This window comes from Rhincodon typus, chromosome 20, assembly GCF_021869965.1.
Source record: "Rhincodon typus isolate 14 chromosome 20, sRhiTyp1.1, whole genome shotgun sequence".
In the NCBI taxonomy this organism is placed as follows: Eukaryota; Metazoa; Chordata; class Chondrichthyes; order Orectolobiformes; family Rhincodontidae; genus Rhincodon; species Rhincodon typus.
The window spans coordinates 14,794,055-14,812,149 of record NC_063351.1 but is presented as its reverse complement, the minus strand read 5'-3'; the positions used below and the strand labels follow the sequence as shown (position 1 = coordinate 14,812,149).

The window sequence follows — 18,095 nt, the reverse complement described above, 5'->3', positions numbered from 1 at the left end:
AGGGTGCAGAGGAGATTTACCAGGATGCTGCCTGGACTGGAGGGCAGGTCTTATGAGGAAAGGTTGAGGGAGCTAGGACTTTTTTCATTGGAGCGAAGAAGGACAAGAGGTGACTTTATAGAGGTGTACAAGATGATGAGAGGCATAGATAGAGTGGATAGTCAGAGACTTTTTCCCAGGGCGGAAATGACTATTACGAGGGGGCCTAATTTCAAGGTGATTGGAGGAAGGTATAGGGGAGATGTCAGAGGTAGGTTTTTTACACAGAGAGTGATGGGCGTGTGGAATGCGCTGCCAGTAGTGACTGTGGAGTCAGATTTTTAAGCGACTCTTCGATAGGCACATGGGGTATAGTAAAATTTAGGGTATGCAGGGTCGTTTGATCTTAGTAGGATAATAGGTCGGCACAACATCATGGGCTGAAGGGCCTGTACTGTGCTGTACTGTTCTATGTTCTATTTGCAATCGCATGAATATTCTAGATGATTGGATACCAGATAATGGGGAATTTACTATAGTAAGGTCTTGGCAGTTAAATGGTAATTCCCCTATCTCTGAGACAGGAGACCTAGTTTAAAAACCCACCTACTCCAGAGATGTGTAATAACATTTCCCAGGTTCATTATAAAATATCTATAGTAAGCTCTTCATGCACATGACTCTTCTCTCTCAAGAATAAGGCTGCATTTAGTATGGTGATAACATTTAAAGATCAACTTTAGCATATAAATCAATTATTGAGTAAACTCACTTCAGCAACACTTATAAAACCTATCTACTAGAAGTTTTTTGTTGTACAAAGATTATATATCTACACCTTATAGCACAATAAAATAAAGCTCAAAGTATTGTGAAGGGTAAATAACTCTCTTACATATTAGTTAATGAATCCAGGCCTTTGAATAAGTCTTTAGGAAGGGTTTGAAGGTTGTTATTCGCCAAACTTCTGTTGAAAGCAAATAAAAAAAAGACAATATATTAGTAATGAATAACTTTTCAGCTGTTACTCCAACCAATTTCCCTTTGATACTCATTAACATGACTTAAGACTGGAAGGGGCAAGTACGAATGATACCCTACGCCAACATGTTTCTCATTTTCCAGCATCTGCAGTTCCTACTATCTCTGTTTCTCATTTCGATGCTTTTTTGAAACACCAGTTGGCATTTTGTTTTTGTTGTACACAGTTTTTTTTTAGAAAATGAAATTTATTACAACTCAGCAAATAACATTTCTAACTCCACCTCTCATAAATTCAGTATTGGGTAAATCAGGAGCCTAGGCCTTCAAATTAGCTGGATCCTGAAATTTGAAATGCTAATAATTATTTTAGCAAAACTAAATTTTGTTACAGCTGTTAAATGGTTAGACTTAGTTTTACCAACTTTGGAACCTAGTTGTGGTATAGGATTTTATCAGCTGTTTTCTCTGTTACTTGTTTAACATTTTCCTTAACAGTTATGAGATCAATAACACCACATTTGGTCATTCAGAATGTAAATAAAAGGCCCATTTTGTATGTTAAAACCATTTTTGAATGGATTAATTTTTAATGTTCAATCTTGAAAAGCAGTTTTAAAGTTCTTTAAGTGCATTTATGAACTTTTTTTGAAAAAGACTCTTAAAAATAAGCAATTAAAACATTTTTACAAAAATATACATTATTCAGAACATTCATAAACACATATTACATAACAGTTCAAACGTGACATGACATAAATGGATGAGGTGTGTCAGTACAATTGCCATTAAAGACTATACTTATGTATTTACGTTTCATGTCAACATTCTGTGGTGCTGAAGTTTTACCCTGTTTCCAGTTCCTTGACGTGCTATGGCAAAAGGACCTTAGATTTCAACTGAGGCTTTAATGAGCTGACATTGTTTTCCCCAGAGGCTGTAAATAACAAGCAAAACAGCTGTGTATCGAAATATCAAAAATGAGTTCAAAAAACTCTGACATCTTTGATACCTTTCTTGGCTGTGATGGAGTTAATCAAAAGAGTTTGAAACAGAGTGCATTGAGACCATCAAGCAGCAAATGCTGAAAAAAGTCCAGATTGCAGGGATAAACAGAAATGATTATGTCTAACTCAGATAACCCACTGATATGATCATAATGGTTGTTCTTCTTTTCGTAAAATTACATTAAGATAAATTATACAGATGCTGTACTGTAGATTTTTGGAGTACAGCAACTTATCAGCCCAAAACAGGGCCTAAGTTTAAGAAATGCACTTATAAAAGGCATGACTATCCAGTTCAAGTCACAAGGGGGTACTATCATTACACTGTATGTCAAGTACATTGGGCAATTTGAGTCATGTTCTATAAAAGTGAGACTGTTAATTTGAGTTAGCGCAGATTTCAATGTTCAGCTGCCTCCTCGTGACCATTAATCATTATGCAAACACTGCTTAATGGATTTTGTTTAGATGTTACATATAGTAAATGCAGAAGAAACTGTTCTCATCAGTTGAACCTGTACTTAAGCCAAAGTCTCAGCTCTAAGAGCTGAGTTAGAGGATATACACGGCTCACAAATCCTACTCTAAATAATAGATGACTTGCCTATTTGTTTTCATGGTCTAAATCTTAGGACTTTTGCTTTGTTATAATGCAATGAATACAGCATTTATCTGACTTCAGAAACCTGCTGATATTGGATAAAACATGAGCACAGAATGCATACGGTTAGTTGCGAAATAATGCAACAGAATATAAACAATTCATCAGATGACAGTGAATTGGGCAGCAATCAGAGACACTTCATTAGCGAACCGTGCTAACATGATAAATGCTATGTCAATTGAGTGTGGATATGTGAAGCTGTATTTGTGCTTAAGAGCAGCTGGTACTAAAGTAAAATGGTGATAAATTGCATCATAAGTGCCCATAAATCTGTGTTAAGCAGAGCTTTGAGCTACATGAAGAAACCCCTAAGTAACCTGATATACCTACAACATGCACAATGTCAAATGAGAACAAATTCAAACATACTGATGAAGTAAATATGAGAAAAATGTATTTACTTTTGAATTTGTTCAAATTTCACAATGGCCTGATCTTGTAAAGTAAAAGGCACTGAAAAAATGCTGGGATTTAGGCCTGGAAAAACTCAGTAATCTTGTTCTGTTTAGCATACCGTCTTCAGATGAGAATAACATGTCAGCATTACAGACAAACCTGGTTTCTATTTATCTGTGCTGCAGTGTGAAATCCCAGAGCAACATAACAGCCTCTACAGCTACAGAAACAAGCAGGTAAGAAGGCAGGCTTTAATCAGCTCTTCAGGATCATCGGAGTAATATTCTTCCTTTCAGAAGGTTGACACATTTTATGCTTTTTGCTGATTCACACGTCAAAAATTGAGAGGTTATCCAGGCCATTTTGTCAGCCTCATACTGTATGGGTAGCCTGTCATACACAATACAACGGGGCTTATTGGACTTTCTACTTACAAGAAATGACATCTTTTCAGTGTCATACACTCTGGTGTAGACTATAGCAGGAATACATTCCTTGTATTGTTTTCCACAACTACACATTTTATCTTTAAATATTAAGGAACACTCTGGTTAAAAAAAAGAGGAAGACAGTCCAGTGGCATCTATGTTAAAACTGTCTCGTGGCGTATACACGTTCAGGACATGGGCAAGACCATTTTGCAGCCATTGCTGCAGACTTGTCTGTAATTTCATACTCCAGTATGGCCTAACACTGATTCAGTTGGCTGGCACAGTCTTATCATAAGTGTGTAAGCATCTGGCTAATTCAGAGTTACGAGTCTGGAAATTCAATATAATCACAAGTAACCTTATTATTGGATTTCCTATTCTGCCAGCAGGAACAGCTGATAATTTCACCACCACCAGTGTTTTGGGTTAACTCAATTTAATTCATCACAATTTCACTGTAAATTGGGAAAAAAAAATTAGGTGTATATATTGGGAACAGCATCAACCTGGGAGACACTGGTATGCGAAAGGGAAATGTAGTCTACACTTAAGCTGAGATATTGTGAACAAACCTGTGTGGAAAACAGACCGGCTCCATCTACCTTTGCCAAATGTTCACTTATCAGATTAACAGACTAATCCCTAAATGATAGATATATGTCAGCAATTCTCTGCTATCCATGCAGTATTATGGGGACTATTTTGTTACATTGCATGGCTTAATGTCTTAACCAAAAGCTATTGCCTGAACAATGCAGTGCTCCCTCAGTACTGTGCTGAAGACCCTGCCTAAATTATATGCTGAAAATCTGATTTGGGATTTAAATCCATGATCTGCTGATTAAGAGATGAGAGTTGCACCAAGCTGATGTGTAAATTTTATACTTCATGATTTCAAGACAGCCTTCACAACATATTGCATAGAGAACTCATGGAAAAGATTACGTAGTATGTATTGTTGGTCAAGAAGTATGATGCACTGGTGAGGGATTGCAGTCTAGCATGGAAATAGAGTTGCCATCAATTTCATAATTGGGTAGCATTTGTCATGTCGGGTGGGCTATGGAGGTGGTGGTTAAGGTGGCCTTGATGATTAGAGCAGAAGATTGAAGGTGGCGGTGGTGCGGGTTGGGTATTGGGAAATGGATGGTTCTGGGCTCAGGGATCAAAACGGGGAAATAAATGAAAACATGAATATGGTCTGCACAAATTTGAGGAGGTTCCATGGTGTCAGAGGTTGCAAAGTATTCTGGAAGGTAAAGAATGGGTCTTAGTGAGTGACAGGTCTTCATGCCCTGGCTGATAACACCCATCAGGGATCCTGAGACTGACACTGAGGGCCATAATTGAGCAGATAACTGGATTACTGAAAATGAGATTCTGATACCTAGACTGTTCCAGCAGAACATTAAAATATACACCAGAGAAAGTTTCTTGCATCATTTTGGTACACTAAAACTACACAACAAAGTACAGGGCAGTGAGTGGGGGCTGGGGGTGGAATCTTTGGAATGGAAAAGATACTTGAGCAAAAAGACTCCCCCCTATGTGGGACTGGTAGTGGGGTAATAATGTCACTGGATTAATAATGCAGAAGAATTGGTGAAATTTGAATTCAAGAAAATCTGTAAATGGAAGATTTTAAAAAGGTAATCTAATATATCAAGCAATAAATGATAATTGTCATAAAATATATAGTTCATTAATGTTCTTCGGGGAAGGAAATCTGCCATTCTTACTTGGTCTGGCCTACATGTGATTCCAGCCTCTCAGAAATGTGGCTGACTCTTAATTACCCTCTGAAATGGCTGAGCAGGCTACTCAGGTTATGGCAAAAACTATTAAGAAATCTAAAGCAAAAGACAAACGCAGACAGCATCAACTCAAGAACTGCAAATAAAACACATACTTTGTTGACCCTCCAAAATATTCCTCTCTAACACCTGGGGTCTATGCCACTGGTGGGTCAAGCAACAGCCTGACACAGTTATAATCACAGAATCATTTGGAAGGGAGCATGATGTGGGCCTTGCATCAAGCAAGCATGAGACAGATTGGGACATACAGACCTGAGAGCATGCTCTTGAGTTCTCCTACATCCTGGCTGATGAGACCAGTTGCCTTATTTCTTCAATATCCCTACAATCCTGGACACATGGAGGCAGCCAAGCACTCACATACTGAAGCCATGATAGTGGATAGAATTTGAACAGCCTGTGTACTGTTTGCTCTATTCTAGCGAGCAGCTCTAGCATCACTGCCTGATATTGTCTGTCAGTCTCTGCATGTGCAACATGTCCACTATGATTGTGCACAGAGGTGCATCATTTGCACAGGGCTCACGAAGTATCTGATCTCCAGCAGTCCTCCAAGTAAGAAGTCAGGTGTTGCTTCCTCTGCTGGCAGTGGATCCGTATTAGTGAAATTAGTACTGGATTGTGCCCACAAGGTTACCCTAGATTGTCAACCCACCAAGGTGAATGTCTTTGTGCTGGTCGTCGGTGCAGATGAATGCCATGCTGGTGCATTAGTTTCTGTTTGGTTCGAGACATCTCTGGCAGGTTGCAGGCAAGCAATGCAAGCTTTAGCAATGCTGCAGGCTTGCAATGAGAGAAGGGCTGTCTGGATGACCTTTAAACATGGGCATGACCCCCAAATTTATCGATGAGAACTTCTGATCTGCCCATGCCATAAGATTTGCTGTTCAACTTGTACAACAACTTGCCTGCGGCAGGCATGAGCTGAAAACCATGCACGAAAAGCTCAACCCAGGCCAAACGGAAGTGACAATCTCTAACATGCCTGACACCATACTTAAGAGTCCATTGTGGAAGATTCTACCTTCTGTCATGGTTATCAGGTTAAGCTTAATGAATTGAGTACGTTCCCACTAAGTAAAATGCAGACTTAGGCAGCATGTGATTGCATCTTTAAAACAATGAAAACAGTAGATTTTGACAACTGTATTGGCACTGAACACTGATGTACAACCAAGAGATCATCAACACATTAACCTCCAAGCAAAATATTTGACGCTTGGAAGCTTTTCACTCTAGGGAAAATTCCTCTTTGTCAATAGCATTATACATTTTCAGGGGTTAATATTCCACTTGGCCAAACAAGCTCTCCCAGTCTCGATGGTTCATTATCCCTAGTCTGTATGGAAATTAGTAGATTCATCATTCATCTTTATGGGGGGAGGTGGTTCCCAGTCTGGAACATAATTTAACAGTGCCCCGACTCGGCAGCTGTTAACAGGAGTTATGCAAAAACGTTTCAAGGATATCCTGGCAACCAGCCTCCTCCCTCCTTGTCAGATTTACACCCGCCACTTTCCACATGTTGAGCCATTTACCCTATGGTTGTCATTGAAAATGAATCCATTGCAGCGCAATGCAAACTTTGTCAGAACTCACAAATGCACAGATCTTAGTATTTATTCTAAGAATCAAAGATCCACCACCATTAAACTAGCCTCCTGAAAGTTATTTTGGCAATTGATCTGTTCCTTCTACAGCTCTCCTGCCTATTAGGACCGTGTTTCCAAATTATCCCTTTCACTATTCATCAAAATCTCATTCAGCCATCAACCAATTGTCTCACATTCAAAGTAACATTCATTGATCTTTAAATTAAAACATTTTGTGTGTCTTTCAAGAATGTGGTCATATTTGGTACATACAGACCAATGAAAATAATTAATGCAACATTGTAAGGTTTTTGCTTCATAAAATTTTAAGATAAGTGAATTTGTTAAGTCACCTGGGAAAGAATTAAAATGCCCTAAACTATCCAAGTCATCCTGATAAATACTGGTGACACTATGGTAAGTACACAATAAATACTGGTGACACTATGGTAAGTACACAATGTTGAAACTGTCAAAAGTGTAACTCTCAGATCACTGAAAGCTGTACTTTGCCATTTCATGAAGAAACAATATGACTGTACTACATTTATAATCCTTTTCCAAGGCTGGCAAAGAAATCATAAAATCATGTAGCCATCTATATCACACTGGGTTAATTTTCAACTGCACCAGCTGGGAGATGCAGATCACTCTCTGGCCAAACCTTTAAACCACTGACCTATTGAAAGACCACCCAAAGCAAACAAATTTTTTTTAAATTTCCGTGAAATCTGTTCTCCTCTCATTATGCTATGCCCAAAGATTTACTCTGCTTTTTCCCTACTCATCCTGGTTGGTTGGTCCTTACACAGCAGTGCGAACAGCACAGTGGCAATGTTTTTCTTGTTATACTTTCATGGAATGTGGCTGTTGTTGCTGTTCAACATTAAGTGCTGTTTCAGAGGGCAGTTAAAGGTCACTGTGTTGAATTTTACAGCCCCTTTATGGATCTGTGCGTGATGGAATGGGGCACATAAAATATGTTGAGTGGCTAGACTACCATCTCACTATCCATCCCTGCCCCAGTCCCTATTATATGGTAGCTTGGTGGATGTTGTAATCTCAGTCTATTTTGAAAAAAAATCATAACTGGGCAATTGAGTTTGGGAAGGAAGGGGGACACATCATTTGAGGGGTACTGTGCTTGTAGCAGCAAACCCCCACTCTTCCACAGCCTAAAATGTTAGCTCTACTGTGTGACTCCTTGCCTGGACCCCAAAATCCACGTGCTATCCCGAATCCATCCCTCTGTCCTTCAGTTCACCAATTTCTCTCCTTAAAAACTTAACTCACGCCAATGACCATGTCTTTTACATTCCAGGAGTCTTCTCAGTTCCACTTAAAGTTACCCACTAAGAATAAAAGTCCCACTCACTAATTTATTTAATGTGTAGGGTGGCATTTCTGTAAAGAGGAGGGTGAGAGGCAACCATTACACCCATCCCACCCATAAAATGGACCTGGAACCTTATGTAGGCCAGACCCATTAAGGATGATAGATTTCCTTCCCTAATGGGCATTAGTAAACTATTTAGATTTAATTACCATTTAATCACCATATCAAGAATAGATGCACATTCCAGAGTTTTTACCTGAACTGTCATTGTGGGATTTGAATCAATGTATCCAGGGCTTTAGCTTTTGAGTGGACAGTACCACCATACAACCATCTCCCTATCATTTGCCATTTTTCCTTCACATTCTGCTTCAAGTTGTCTCACTGGAACACTGCTTGTATTGAACTGCTTATATAGAGTAAAAACAAATCTATTGCCTCATATTACAGCCTGCTACCTGATACCCAGAGATGGGCATGACTAGAAAGGTAATAACTTTCATAGTTACCTTTGTAATTCTATTTTCTTTTTCCAATGTTGACTACTCCTGTATGCCAGGTATTATATTTCACAGCTCTTGCTTTGCTATTCACTGTATGCCAACACATCTATGTTATAAATGAGTTATACCAAATAAATAAGGGCACCATGTTTGAGAGAAAATAAACCTGGATTAAAACTCCTTAATTCAATAACTAATTCCCTTTTGCTGAACTTAGCAGCATTAGAAGTAGCAAGTTGATCAATTTGGCCAAAGCAGTTCACTGCTACTTCCTGTAGTCAATTATATGATTTAAGGAGTCAATTAATGTAATTATACATCTACATATCATTTGGTGAAAGGAAAGAACTATTCGGCACATTCTCACAACATTGTAAATAATTTAATGTAAATTGTTAAGTAAAGGTGAAACATTCACCTAATGATTGCAATGATGTATTTATTTTAAATATTAGAACCAACGTTACGGGGCAATGATTTATGAATTAATTAACAGTAACATACTTACAAATGAGAAACTGTCTTGAGGCCTCGGAAAGCATGTCTTGAAATGGACTGGATTTTATTATTCTCTATAAAACTAGAAAAACACTGTGTTATACTATTTTGATTATTACAAATGATCATAGTAATGTAAGATGTTCAATTTTCATTCCACAAGGAATATTTAACATCTACTTACAGATATTTCAGATGATCAAGACCCTTGAATGCATCATCAGCAATTGAATAAAATGTGTTCGACGTAAACAAACTGTCAAAAAGTTAACAACTGATTAAAATTTATAAAACCGTACACAATTTTAAGCTTAATATCATTCACATTTTTGCAAACACATGACATCTACCAGCTAAAAGGACAGCAGGTGCATGAGAAGACCACCACCACCTGCACTCTCTAAAACATATATTACTTTGACATAGAACTGTATCAGTGTTCCTTCATTGTCACAGAATCAAAATCTTAAGAGTCCCTTCCCAACAGCACTGTGGGTGTACTTATTCCCAGGTGAACTGCAGAAGTTCAAGAAGGTGGCTCACAATCATCTTCTCAAGTGTAATTAGGGATGGGCAATAAATACTGATCTAGCCAGTGATCCCACATCCTGTGAAATACTGAATAAAAATCTATTCTTAGTTCAGAGCTACACCAAGACCAAGTTAAAATGGACAAAAATGTCAATCTTACGAAATATGACAGTGCATCTGTTCTTGCTGACCAAAAGTCTGAAACAGAATAAAAACACCACTTGTGAATTTAAACTTTTCAATGGTATTAGTTTGACTAAATTTTGTGATTGCTCTCCCTGCAACATGTGCACTTTTTAAATTCACTGAGCCAAACTCTCTGCAGCAAACGGGTGTGAAGTACATTTCCAGGTCAGTTAAACCAAGTTGGGAACAGCCAGGTAGAATTATCTTCTCTCACCTTTGAGACTTCTCATGCTTATTTATTCAGCTCACATTAAGAACGGGTTTGAATGGGGCCTAAATTAGCAGCTGTTGCTATTTTTTGGCTTTCCATCTGAAGATTCAGTATCACTAGGTCCATTGTACACTTATAGTATACAATGCCTTCTTTGATAATGACTTGAATCCAGAAATTGTAGCATTATACATTTTTATGCAAGAACAACACGACTCTCATCAACACATTAACATCAAATTTGCGCATCCAAACTATTTGATGTTAAGTTGTTTGACCCCAATAAAATTGATATTAAATGATCTCTACTGTTGATCAAATCTACAAGTCTTAAGAAATCTCACAATAGCTGGATAAACAGCTTGTGAAATGAATGAGTGATGTGATACAAATTGATATGAATGGCTTGATAAACAGATTCATTATTGTTACCTAAATATCAATTATTCAATTGTTAAAACATTGGGTAGAATCTTCCCAGCCCCTTAACAACAACAGCATTGGTGAGGCAGTTGGGAAAATAAGGTGGCATTGGCAGAAATCAGATTCTTGATGTCGAGAGCAAAACATCTGATTTGCCAACTGAGTTGTTGAACGGCTGAGCAGGAATCTATTAGTAAGCAGCAAGAGGCCTATTTGCATGCATTAGCATTTCATTATTATGAAATCTTGTTTTAGTCATACGTAGTTTCACATTTTCCCACCTGTCAGATGAAAACTAGATGGTAACAATTCAATCCACTTACAATATGGTTCTGCACCTCAATTCTTCACTTTAGAGGGCAATGGCAACTTTCATTGCGATGCTGCTGCCAGGTCAATCTGAATGCAGGGACAGGCACCCACCTATAGGTAGAGGACCTTGCTCTCTTAATGTTCACTCACTTTGCAACTACTTGATAGTCTTGGCATATTTAACTTGCCCTGAATATTTGCGCTTGACTCCCTCAGTCTCCCTCAGTCCTCTGTCATGGTTTACAGTCTATATCAGACACAAAACCAGGTACCTTGTCATGGTTCTGAGAAGAGTCATACTGGACTCCAAGCATGAACTCTGTTTCTTTCTCCACAGTTGCTGCCAGACTCGTTAATTTTCTCCAGTATTTTCTGTTTTATTTCAGATCTCCAGCATTCACAGCAGCTTGTTTTTACTGGCTTGTCATGGTTGTCAGCACTGAGTAGCCAACAGGATAGGCATGTTGCTGTATGTCCTTGTACTATGTGAATTTCACATCTACACCTTATGCCGGAGTGTACAGAGGGGCAAACACATTGCATCAGCACCAACCAAATACCCAAGTCAATGGGGACTAGTCCTTAGTCAATTCAAGGAAGATAGCCTTTAGTCAGGGAGCCCAGGCACAGTAAATCAAGGGCAGTGTTGGATACCAGTCCAGGGGCTTGGACACAGTCAATTGCTGCTTTGTGTGATCATTGTCAGGGGTGCACATCACCACAGTCCAGGGAGTGGGCCACAGTCAATAATATGGGTCCAGTGCAATCAGTCCAGGCATTTACAGCTCGTCAGTCAGGGAGCTGCACACAGTTCAGCAAGGGGGCTGGCTAGTCATCAGTCAAGGCTGTACATCAAGTCAGTCAACTGGGTGGACCATGCTCAATCCTTTTTACAGCATTGCTGAGTATTCCTCTGGACAATGGGAATAGCACAGACCCAGTTGGAAGCTCTGACCAAGCTAGCAGGGTCTGATGGTATGGTCTCCTCTGCCGGTCCTGCAGTAACAGGACAGCCTTTCCCTGCACCACTCCATCCACTAGAACCTTCATGTTCCTGTCAGCAAATCTGGGTGGCAACTTGCCTCTGTCAGGTATCTTCAGAGTAAACCTTCAGATAAAGAAACCAAGCACCAGGCAGCACCAGGCTGACAGTACTTGACCTGGTATAGAACAGCGTTTTAAATACTGCACTGGTACCGGATATCCCGAATGTTCCTGGCAAGAAGAAAGATAGGACAAGGTGGGTACCACAGAGTTGTGATGCATGGTTAATAAAGAAAGTTTCACAGAATAGTGTGAGAAGTCTCACTCGGGTTTACAAAGCAAAACCCTCCAAGAAAATCACCAAACCCGACACTCAGTGGATTGCTAGTGAAATTCAGCCCAAAGTTCTTCATATCAAGAGGGCTAAATGTAATAAATTCTTCACCCTTTATTTCATATAATTGGTGTTAATACAACACTTTTAACTTAGGAAAATCCCTGAAGGTGCTTTATAGAATAATAATAATAATAGAAGAAAGATAAATCCTGATACTAAGGTGGAGGTATTGGAAGGGTGAACAAAAGGAAAGCTGAAAGAGAAAAGCCTACAAAATCCATATAATTTATTGATATTTCCAATCAATGTTTTCAGGAAACAACTATTTAGTGCTATATTTGCCTTTTTCCATATAAACACACAGGGGTGGAAACGTAATGACAGACAGCTGGCGTACATTGGTGCTCACTAGCTAATAAATATCATAAACAGATGTGCGACCTCAATAGCTCCAAAATGGCTGGACAGTGGGAAAAAAAGGCAGGAGCCAGGACACAAGATATGCACTGTGCTCCTCAGACCCTGGCTTCTCTAAACTTGTGCACCTACTGCTAATTGTATATGAATTACACTCAATTATAAGCAAGCAGTGGACAATTCACTTGTACTTTTATAAATAGAGTTGTAAACTGATGGCAGTGGGGTTAGGAGGTATATATGTTTAATTCTGTGTTTAAATATTTATACATGTGTGTATAAGTTGGCTCTAATTCGATCCCTCACCAACTTGTTTTCTGGAATTATGAACATGGAAATTAAGAAAATCATTTTCAAACTGAAATCTGTGGTGGAAAACAGCAGAAAACATGTGTAAACTGTGAGGCTATGGTTCCACTCTGAGACTGAACCATATGATTAGTGAAAAATGAGGAGATTGTGTAAGCATAGGTTATTTTTGACCAAAGAGGAAACAGGGTATAGCCTCAGTATTGTTGCCAGAAGTAAATAAATGTAAAGTACTTTGAAAAATAGATGCCCATCAGTCAGATAATAATAAAGGCTTGGACTTTCTACTAGACTTGTTGGGTGAAACCTACAAGAAAGATAATCTGTCAAATGCTCATGTGTTTTATGATGTAGATCTTGAGTAAAAGAATTTGTAGGTCATGGCCTTAATAGTGATAATGTGGGTTATCAAAGCACTTAACAGAGCTATCACACACAAAGGTGAACTGTCCACAGTGAGTACTCAGGTGACACATATTCAAGAGAGATGCGACAATTGGGGGATTATTAGGAAACAATACTAGGAAGTCTAAAACAAAAACAGAAATTGCTGGAAAAACTCTGCAGGTCTGGCAGCATCTGAGGAGAGAAAGTAGATTTACTTATGCTGCCACAGATGCTGCCAGACCTGCTGAGATTTACCAGCAATTTCTGTTTTTATTTCTGAATTTGAGTAACCTCAGCTCTTTTGTTTAAAGGAAGTTTAAAGATTGGTTAAATGTTTAGAATGATAGAAAAATGTGAGAGATCATGTCAGAAATAATCTTATGGTGGAAAAAGAACTACGGTAGTTTGAGACACAAATGCTGTAGGAGTAATCCTGACAAATATAAAATTGCAGATAGAAGCAATAGATTGAATAGATCAATAAATTAATGACTGAACAGGACCAAACAGAACAGAACTAGAAGTCTTCCTTGCAAACATGAAGTGTTGGAAATAAACTAATAAAACAGACTAAATTAAATTAAATAGTTGGAGCAAGATGGGAGTTTATTCAGAGGTACCATTTAAGTGTCAACTAGCTTTTTCTTGTAAATGGATTTGTACTGATAAAATCCTTGCAGATGGGATTTCTGAGGCTGAAGCATTACAACAGGGATTACACTTCATAAAGGAATTCATCAGTGTAAAGTGCATTAAGATAACTGGTAGTCATGTAAAGCACTATATAGGTGTAATGTAAGGTACTTGGAATTTTGAAGAGCAACTAAAGGACACAGATGTTAGAATGGACTCTCCTACAGCTGGTAAAGTAATCTCAAAAATCATTTTTGGCCATCGTATCAAAAATATAAAACTGGCATTTCTGGAGGGCCATACTTTTCAAGAAGTGTTTCTGTTTCTGCAGGAAAAAGCAGCAGGTCCAGAAGGAAATCTGGGGAACTAAACAAATGTTGTTGTTTAAGGGGGTTGGTTAGCTTAGTTTGCTGGACAGTTTGTTTGCAATGCAGAATGATGCAGACAGTGTGGGTTCAATTCCCCCATCAGCTGACATTACCACGAAGGAATCTCCTTCCCAACCTCTCCCCTCACCAGAGGCATGGTAAATCTCAGCTTCAACCCACACCAGTTGTCTGTCTCTAATGAGAGAGCAGCCCTATGGTCTGGTAGGACTATGGCAAGTTTACCTTTTGTCACAATGATGATTCCAAGGTATGATATTATTTAGTGAGAGCTGTTTTGCTGAAAATAGATTGTATTCAATTAACAGCAAACCCTGCAATACTTTATTGGTACCATTAAAGTAAAATCATTGAGGCACTTCCATAATGCATGCTGATGATTTCTTATGGGATGGCGCTGCAAAATTTGGGAAATTAAAAAGGGTAGAATTTAGAATTGGAAATCAGCTTTGTGAGGCTTTTAAATGTATCAGTTTTGCATTTCAGTAGCAATCCTTTGGAATAACTTTAAATAACAAGTCCTTTTAGAGTGCTAAAATATTCACTCTTGCAGAGGAATGAATATGAAATTCTGAAACAATAATATAAATGCTACAGAAACTCAGCAGGTCTGGCAGCATCTATGGAGAGAGAGTTAATGTTTCCAATCCCGTAATGTTTCTCCAGAAATGCTATTTATCAGAAAGTGAGATTCTGCACAATGGGAGTACCCAAAGGAGAAAATGTATTGAACGTGATACCATTTGTTGTGCAATAATCGATCTGTCTGAAAAGTGAGATTGAGAAAAGGTTCAGATCAATGTTGCTGGCTTGAAACAAATGCCGGGAAGAGGAAGTGAATTTAGCAAATTATCAGCTGCCTATTTTGCAAAATTAAATTTATGCACCAATAAATTGTTAAGGTTCCTAGAAAAGGGTGTGTACAACATACTGCCATTTGTAGAACATGAAGGTTTTTGATTTAATTTGTTTTGAAATGTTGGTTTTTCAAACAAAATTTCATTTTTATTTAAAGAGAAACAGGACTCAGTTAACTGCACATTGATTACTTGTAGGTTGTCAGGCATTAGGTGGAGATTCCCTTGTGCACCTTGAAATAGACAGACTGACAATTCGTTATGACTCATAATAAATGTTGTAAAGATTAGCTCCAGTTCTATCCTCCAGCAACTGGAATTCTGGAACATTAACATTTACCCCATAACTAGATTCTTGATTGCTGTACCTAAGTTGTGACCTCCACGCTTGTCCATTTTTTCCCTGAAACTCTTCCATCACGTCCACCTCTACCCCTGCCCCACCCCAATAACACACACACACACACACACTCCTCCAGCCATTCCCAAAACACAACGATGCCGGGTGCTCTTCTCCTTCACACAGAGAAAGTGCCTCACAGATAATGGGCAGCAAGTAACCATTCACTGGACCCTGCTGCCTCACATCACTTCTCTGACATTTCCAGAAAATCACAAGAACTTCACTGTGTGACAGCAAACCTCACATTATCTATCTAGTGGGTTATGTCGAAACTGTACAATAATGGCAGCAAAAAGCTTAGTAGCATCAGCAGACTGTAAGTAACTTGATTAACAACAGTAAGATAATCTAGCCCCAGCCTTCAACACTATTACCTCTATTTGCAGCAATGCTAATGAGTTACCAGTTAATTAATTCTTATTCCCAAAAAACACAATAATTCATTACTGAACAAATGACAGCAGAAAATGCAAAATAAGAATCATCTCACAGAAGCTGGAGGGACTTTATATTCACAAAGCTTCTTTCTGGAATTTCACTGAAACCAGACTTCATGAATGACCTGAAAACAAAATGTACTTGCATGAATCAAAACAAGCTACGATATTCAGCAACTAGTAAATCTCACTCTATTGGTCCATATTAACCTAAAACAAAAATTGACATTGTATCAAACAAAGCAGAATTTGAAAATTACAATAATGATTTCTTTCATTCATTTAAAATAACTCTTGACTGTAATGGCATATATTGTTTTATAAAGAAAACAGCTACCAGTATACTTGACGTTCCTTCCAAACAAATAAAACTCAACACCAAAACACTCTATTTACTGCATGATAATTACATGTATAGATACATAAACGCATGTGGTAAGCTTTTTACATTCAGATTATAACAAAACTACATAGTTCTGGATATTGTACTTACAAATGAACTACTCCTGGGGGAAAACTCTGAGGAATCGATTTTCTGTTTTCACACTGAGCAGTTTCTTCAGTACATATACAACTTTCAGGACATTTTACTGGTCTTCGTGCGCCTATTTTTAAAAAAAGCAGACTCAATATCCAAAAGAGAGTGAATCTTACTGCAGTTTTACTAGCATTTCCCATTATGAATCCACTCAGCACAGTGACGCTGCCAAATTTTCCTGAACATAAACAATTCTTGATTTTTTTTTATTTCTTGCTTTCTGGCAAAGCAACGCTTCTTTTGAATGTTTTGATCAAACTGTAGTGGTTACACAATCCACTAATCACACACTAAATTCATGTTCAGTCTCTCTCCATTGTTATGATACACAAATTATGCAATTGAAATGTTCCCTCTTTGAAGGTTAGGGAACTTTACATTCACAATTCCTTACATATAAACCCAATTATGTGAACATGGGAAAAAAAAGCCCTCTTTCAGCCAATGTAAGTATCCAAACCACCCCCAGCTTTTACGCCAGTCCAAAACTCTGGAATGGATCACAGCAACTGCAACTGAAAACTTCAAGCTCATTTGAAAACTTGGAAGATACAATGGAAAATAAAATATACAAAGTCTAAATGTGATTTATTCTTTTGGATCTCCTCAGGCACAATAAGAGCACATTTTTCTTATCCCTAAATGGTCGGGCTTAATAAGACAATAGTTATTATAAGTTTGTTTTAGTGCGGTGTATTGAATAGACACAAGTCAAATGGGAATTGTGACAAGCCATCACAAGAAGTATTGACAGGACCCTGTTTGTTAACTTACAAAATTTTATGCCACTTTTTTAAGCTCAACTAGCAGCTAATTGATAATTGAAGCAGTCATCTACTGTAGAAATTATTCCATCATGACTGATCATATACAAATCAAGGTTACTGGTCTCAAATTGCAAAAAACATGCAGTTAATCAGCAATAATAAATAACATATTTATCTTTATCAGCAAATCTGCCTATAGTTTTGTGATAAAACAAAATCTAACATTTTCACAAAAAGCAAATAATACAAATTGCCAGATTACTGTTCTGTTTCCAAGGCTGTGAAAAGTGCTGAAACGTTTGGCTGAGATGAATAGAATATTTTTAACTGTTGATATCTAACAGGCTCAATTATGAATTGCATGACTGGAGGACACCACAAATAGGGAAAACTCCACCTAACAGATGTTATTAACTTATATAAAACAATGTTTTTAAATGTAATTGCATTTCATTTTGTTGACAATATTTTGCAATTAACAGCATTGTCTGAGAGTAGGTTTCAGAATAAAAATACATTTGGCATATTTTGTATTTTCTATACACATAGATGATTTTGGCAGCAGTTATCCTCAATGCATACAAAAAGGGTTGATTTGTAAAACTATACATAAATACATCTAAATTATTTGAAATTTACTGTGCAATCAAAGGAACAATAATCGAAAAATGACTGCTGAAATGGAGGGGTTAGCCTATGGTTATTTTTGATCTTTGAAATTTGCACAACTATTTCATTCATAACTTTATAGATTTCAGTCCATAACCAAAATG

The 18,095-nt window shown here is 37.9% G+C and overlaps 1 protein-coding gene across 1 annotated transcript in view; it reads right to left on the bottom strand.

The window, feature by feature from the left end:
* The window catches only part of lgi1b (leucine-rich, glioma inactivated 1b), a 39,484-nt gene that overhangs the window by 10,969 nt on the left and 10,420 nt on the right, over positions 1–18,095 (bottom strand). The window contains exons 2-6 of the mRNA XM_048608868.1: positions 16,511–16,622; positions 16,071–16,142; positions 9,389–9,460; positions 9,215–9,286; positions 875–946 (exon numbers count right to left, since the gene is read on the bottom strand). Coding sequence (XP_048464825.1) covers positions 875–946; positions 9,215–9,286; positions 9,389–9,460; positions 16,071–16,142; positions 16,511–16,622 — 400 coding nt within the window. The remainder of the gene's footprint in view (positions 1–874; positions 947–9,214; positions 9,287–9,388; positions 9,461–16,070; positions 16,143–16,510; positions 16,623–18,095) is intronic.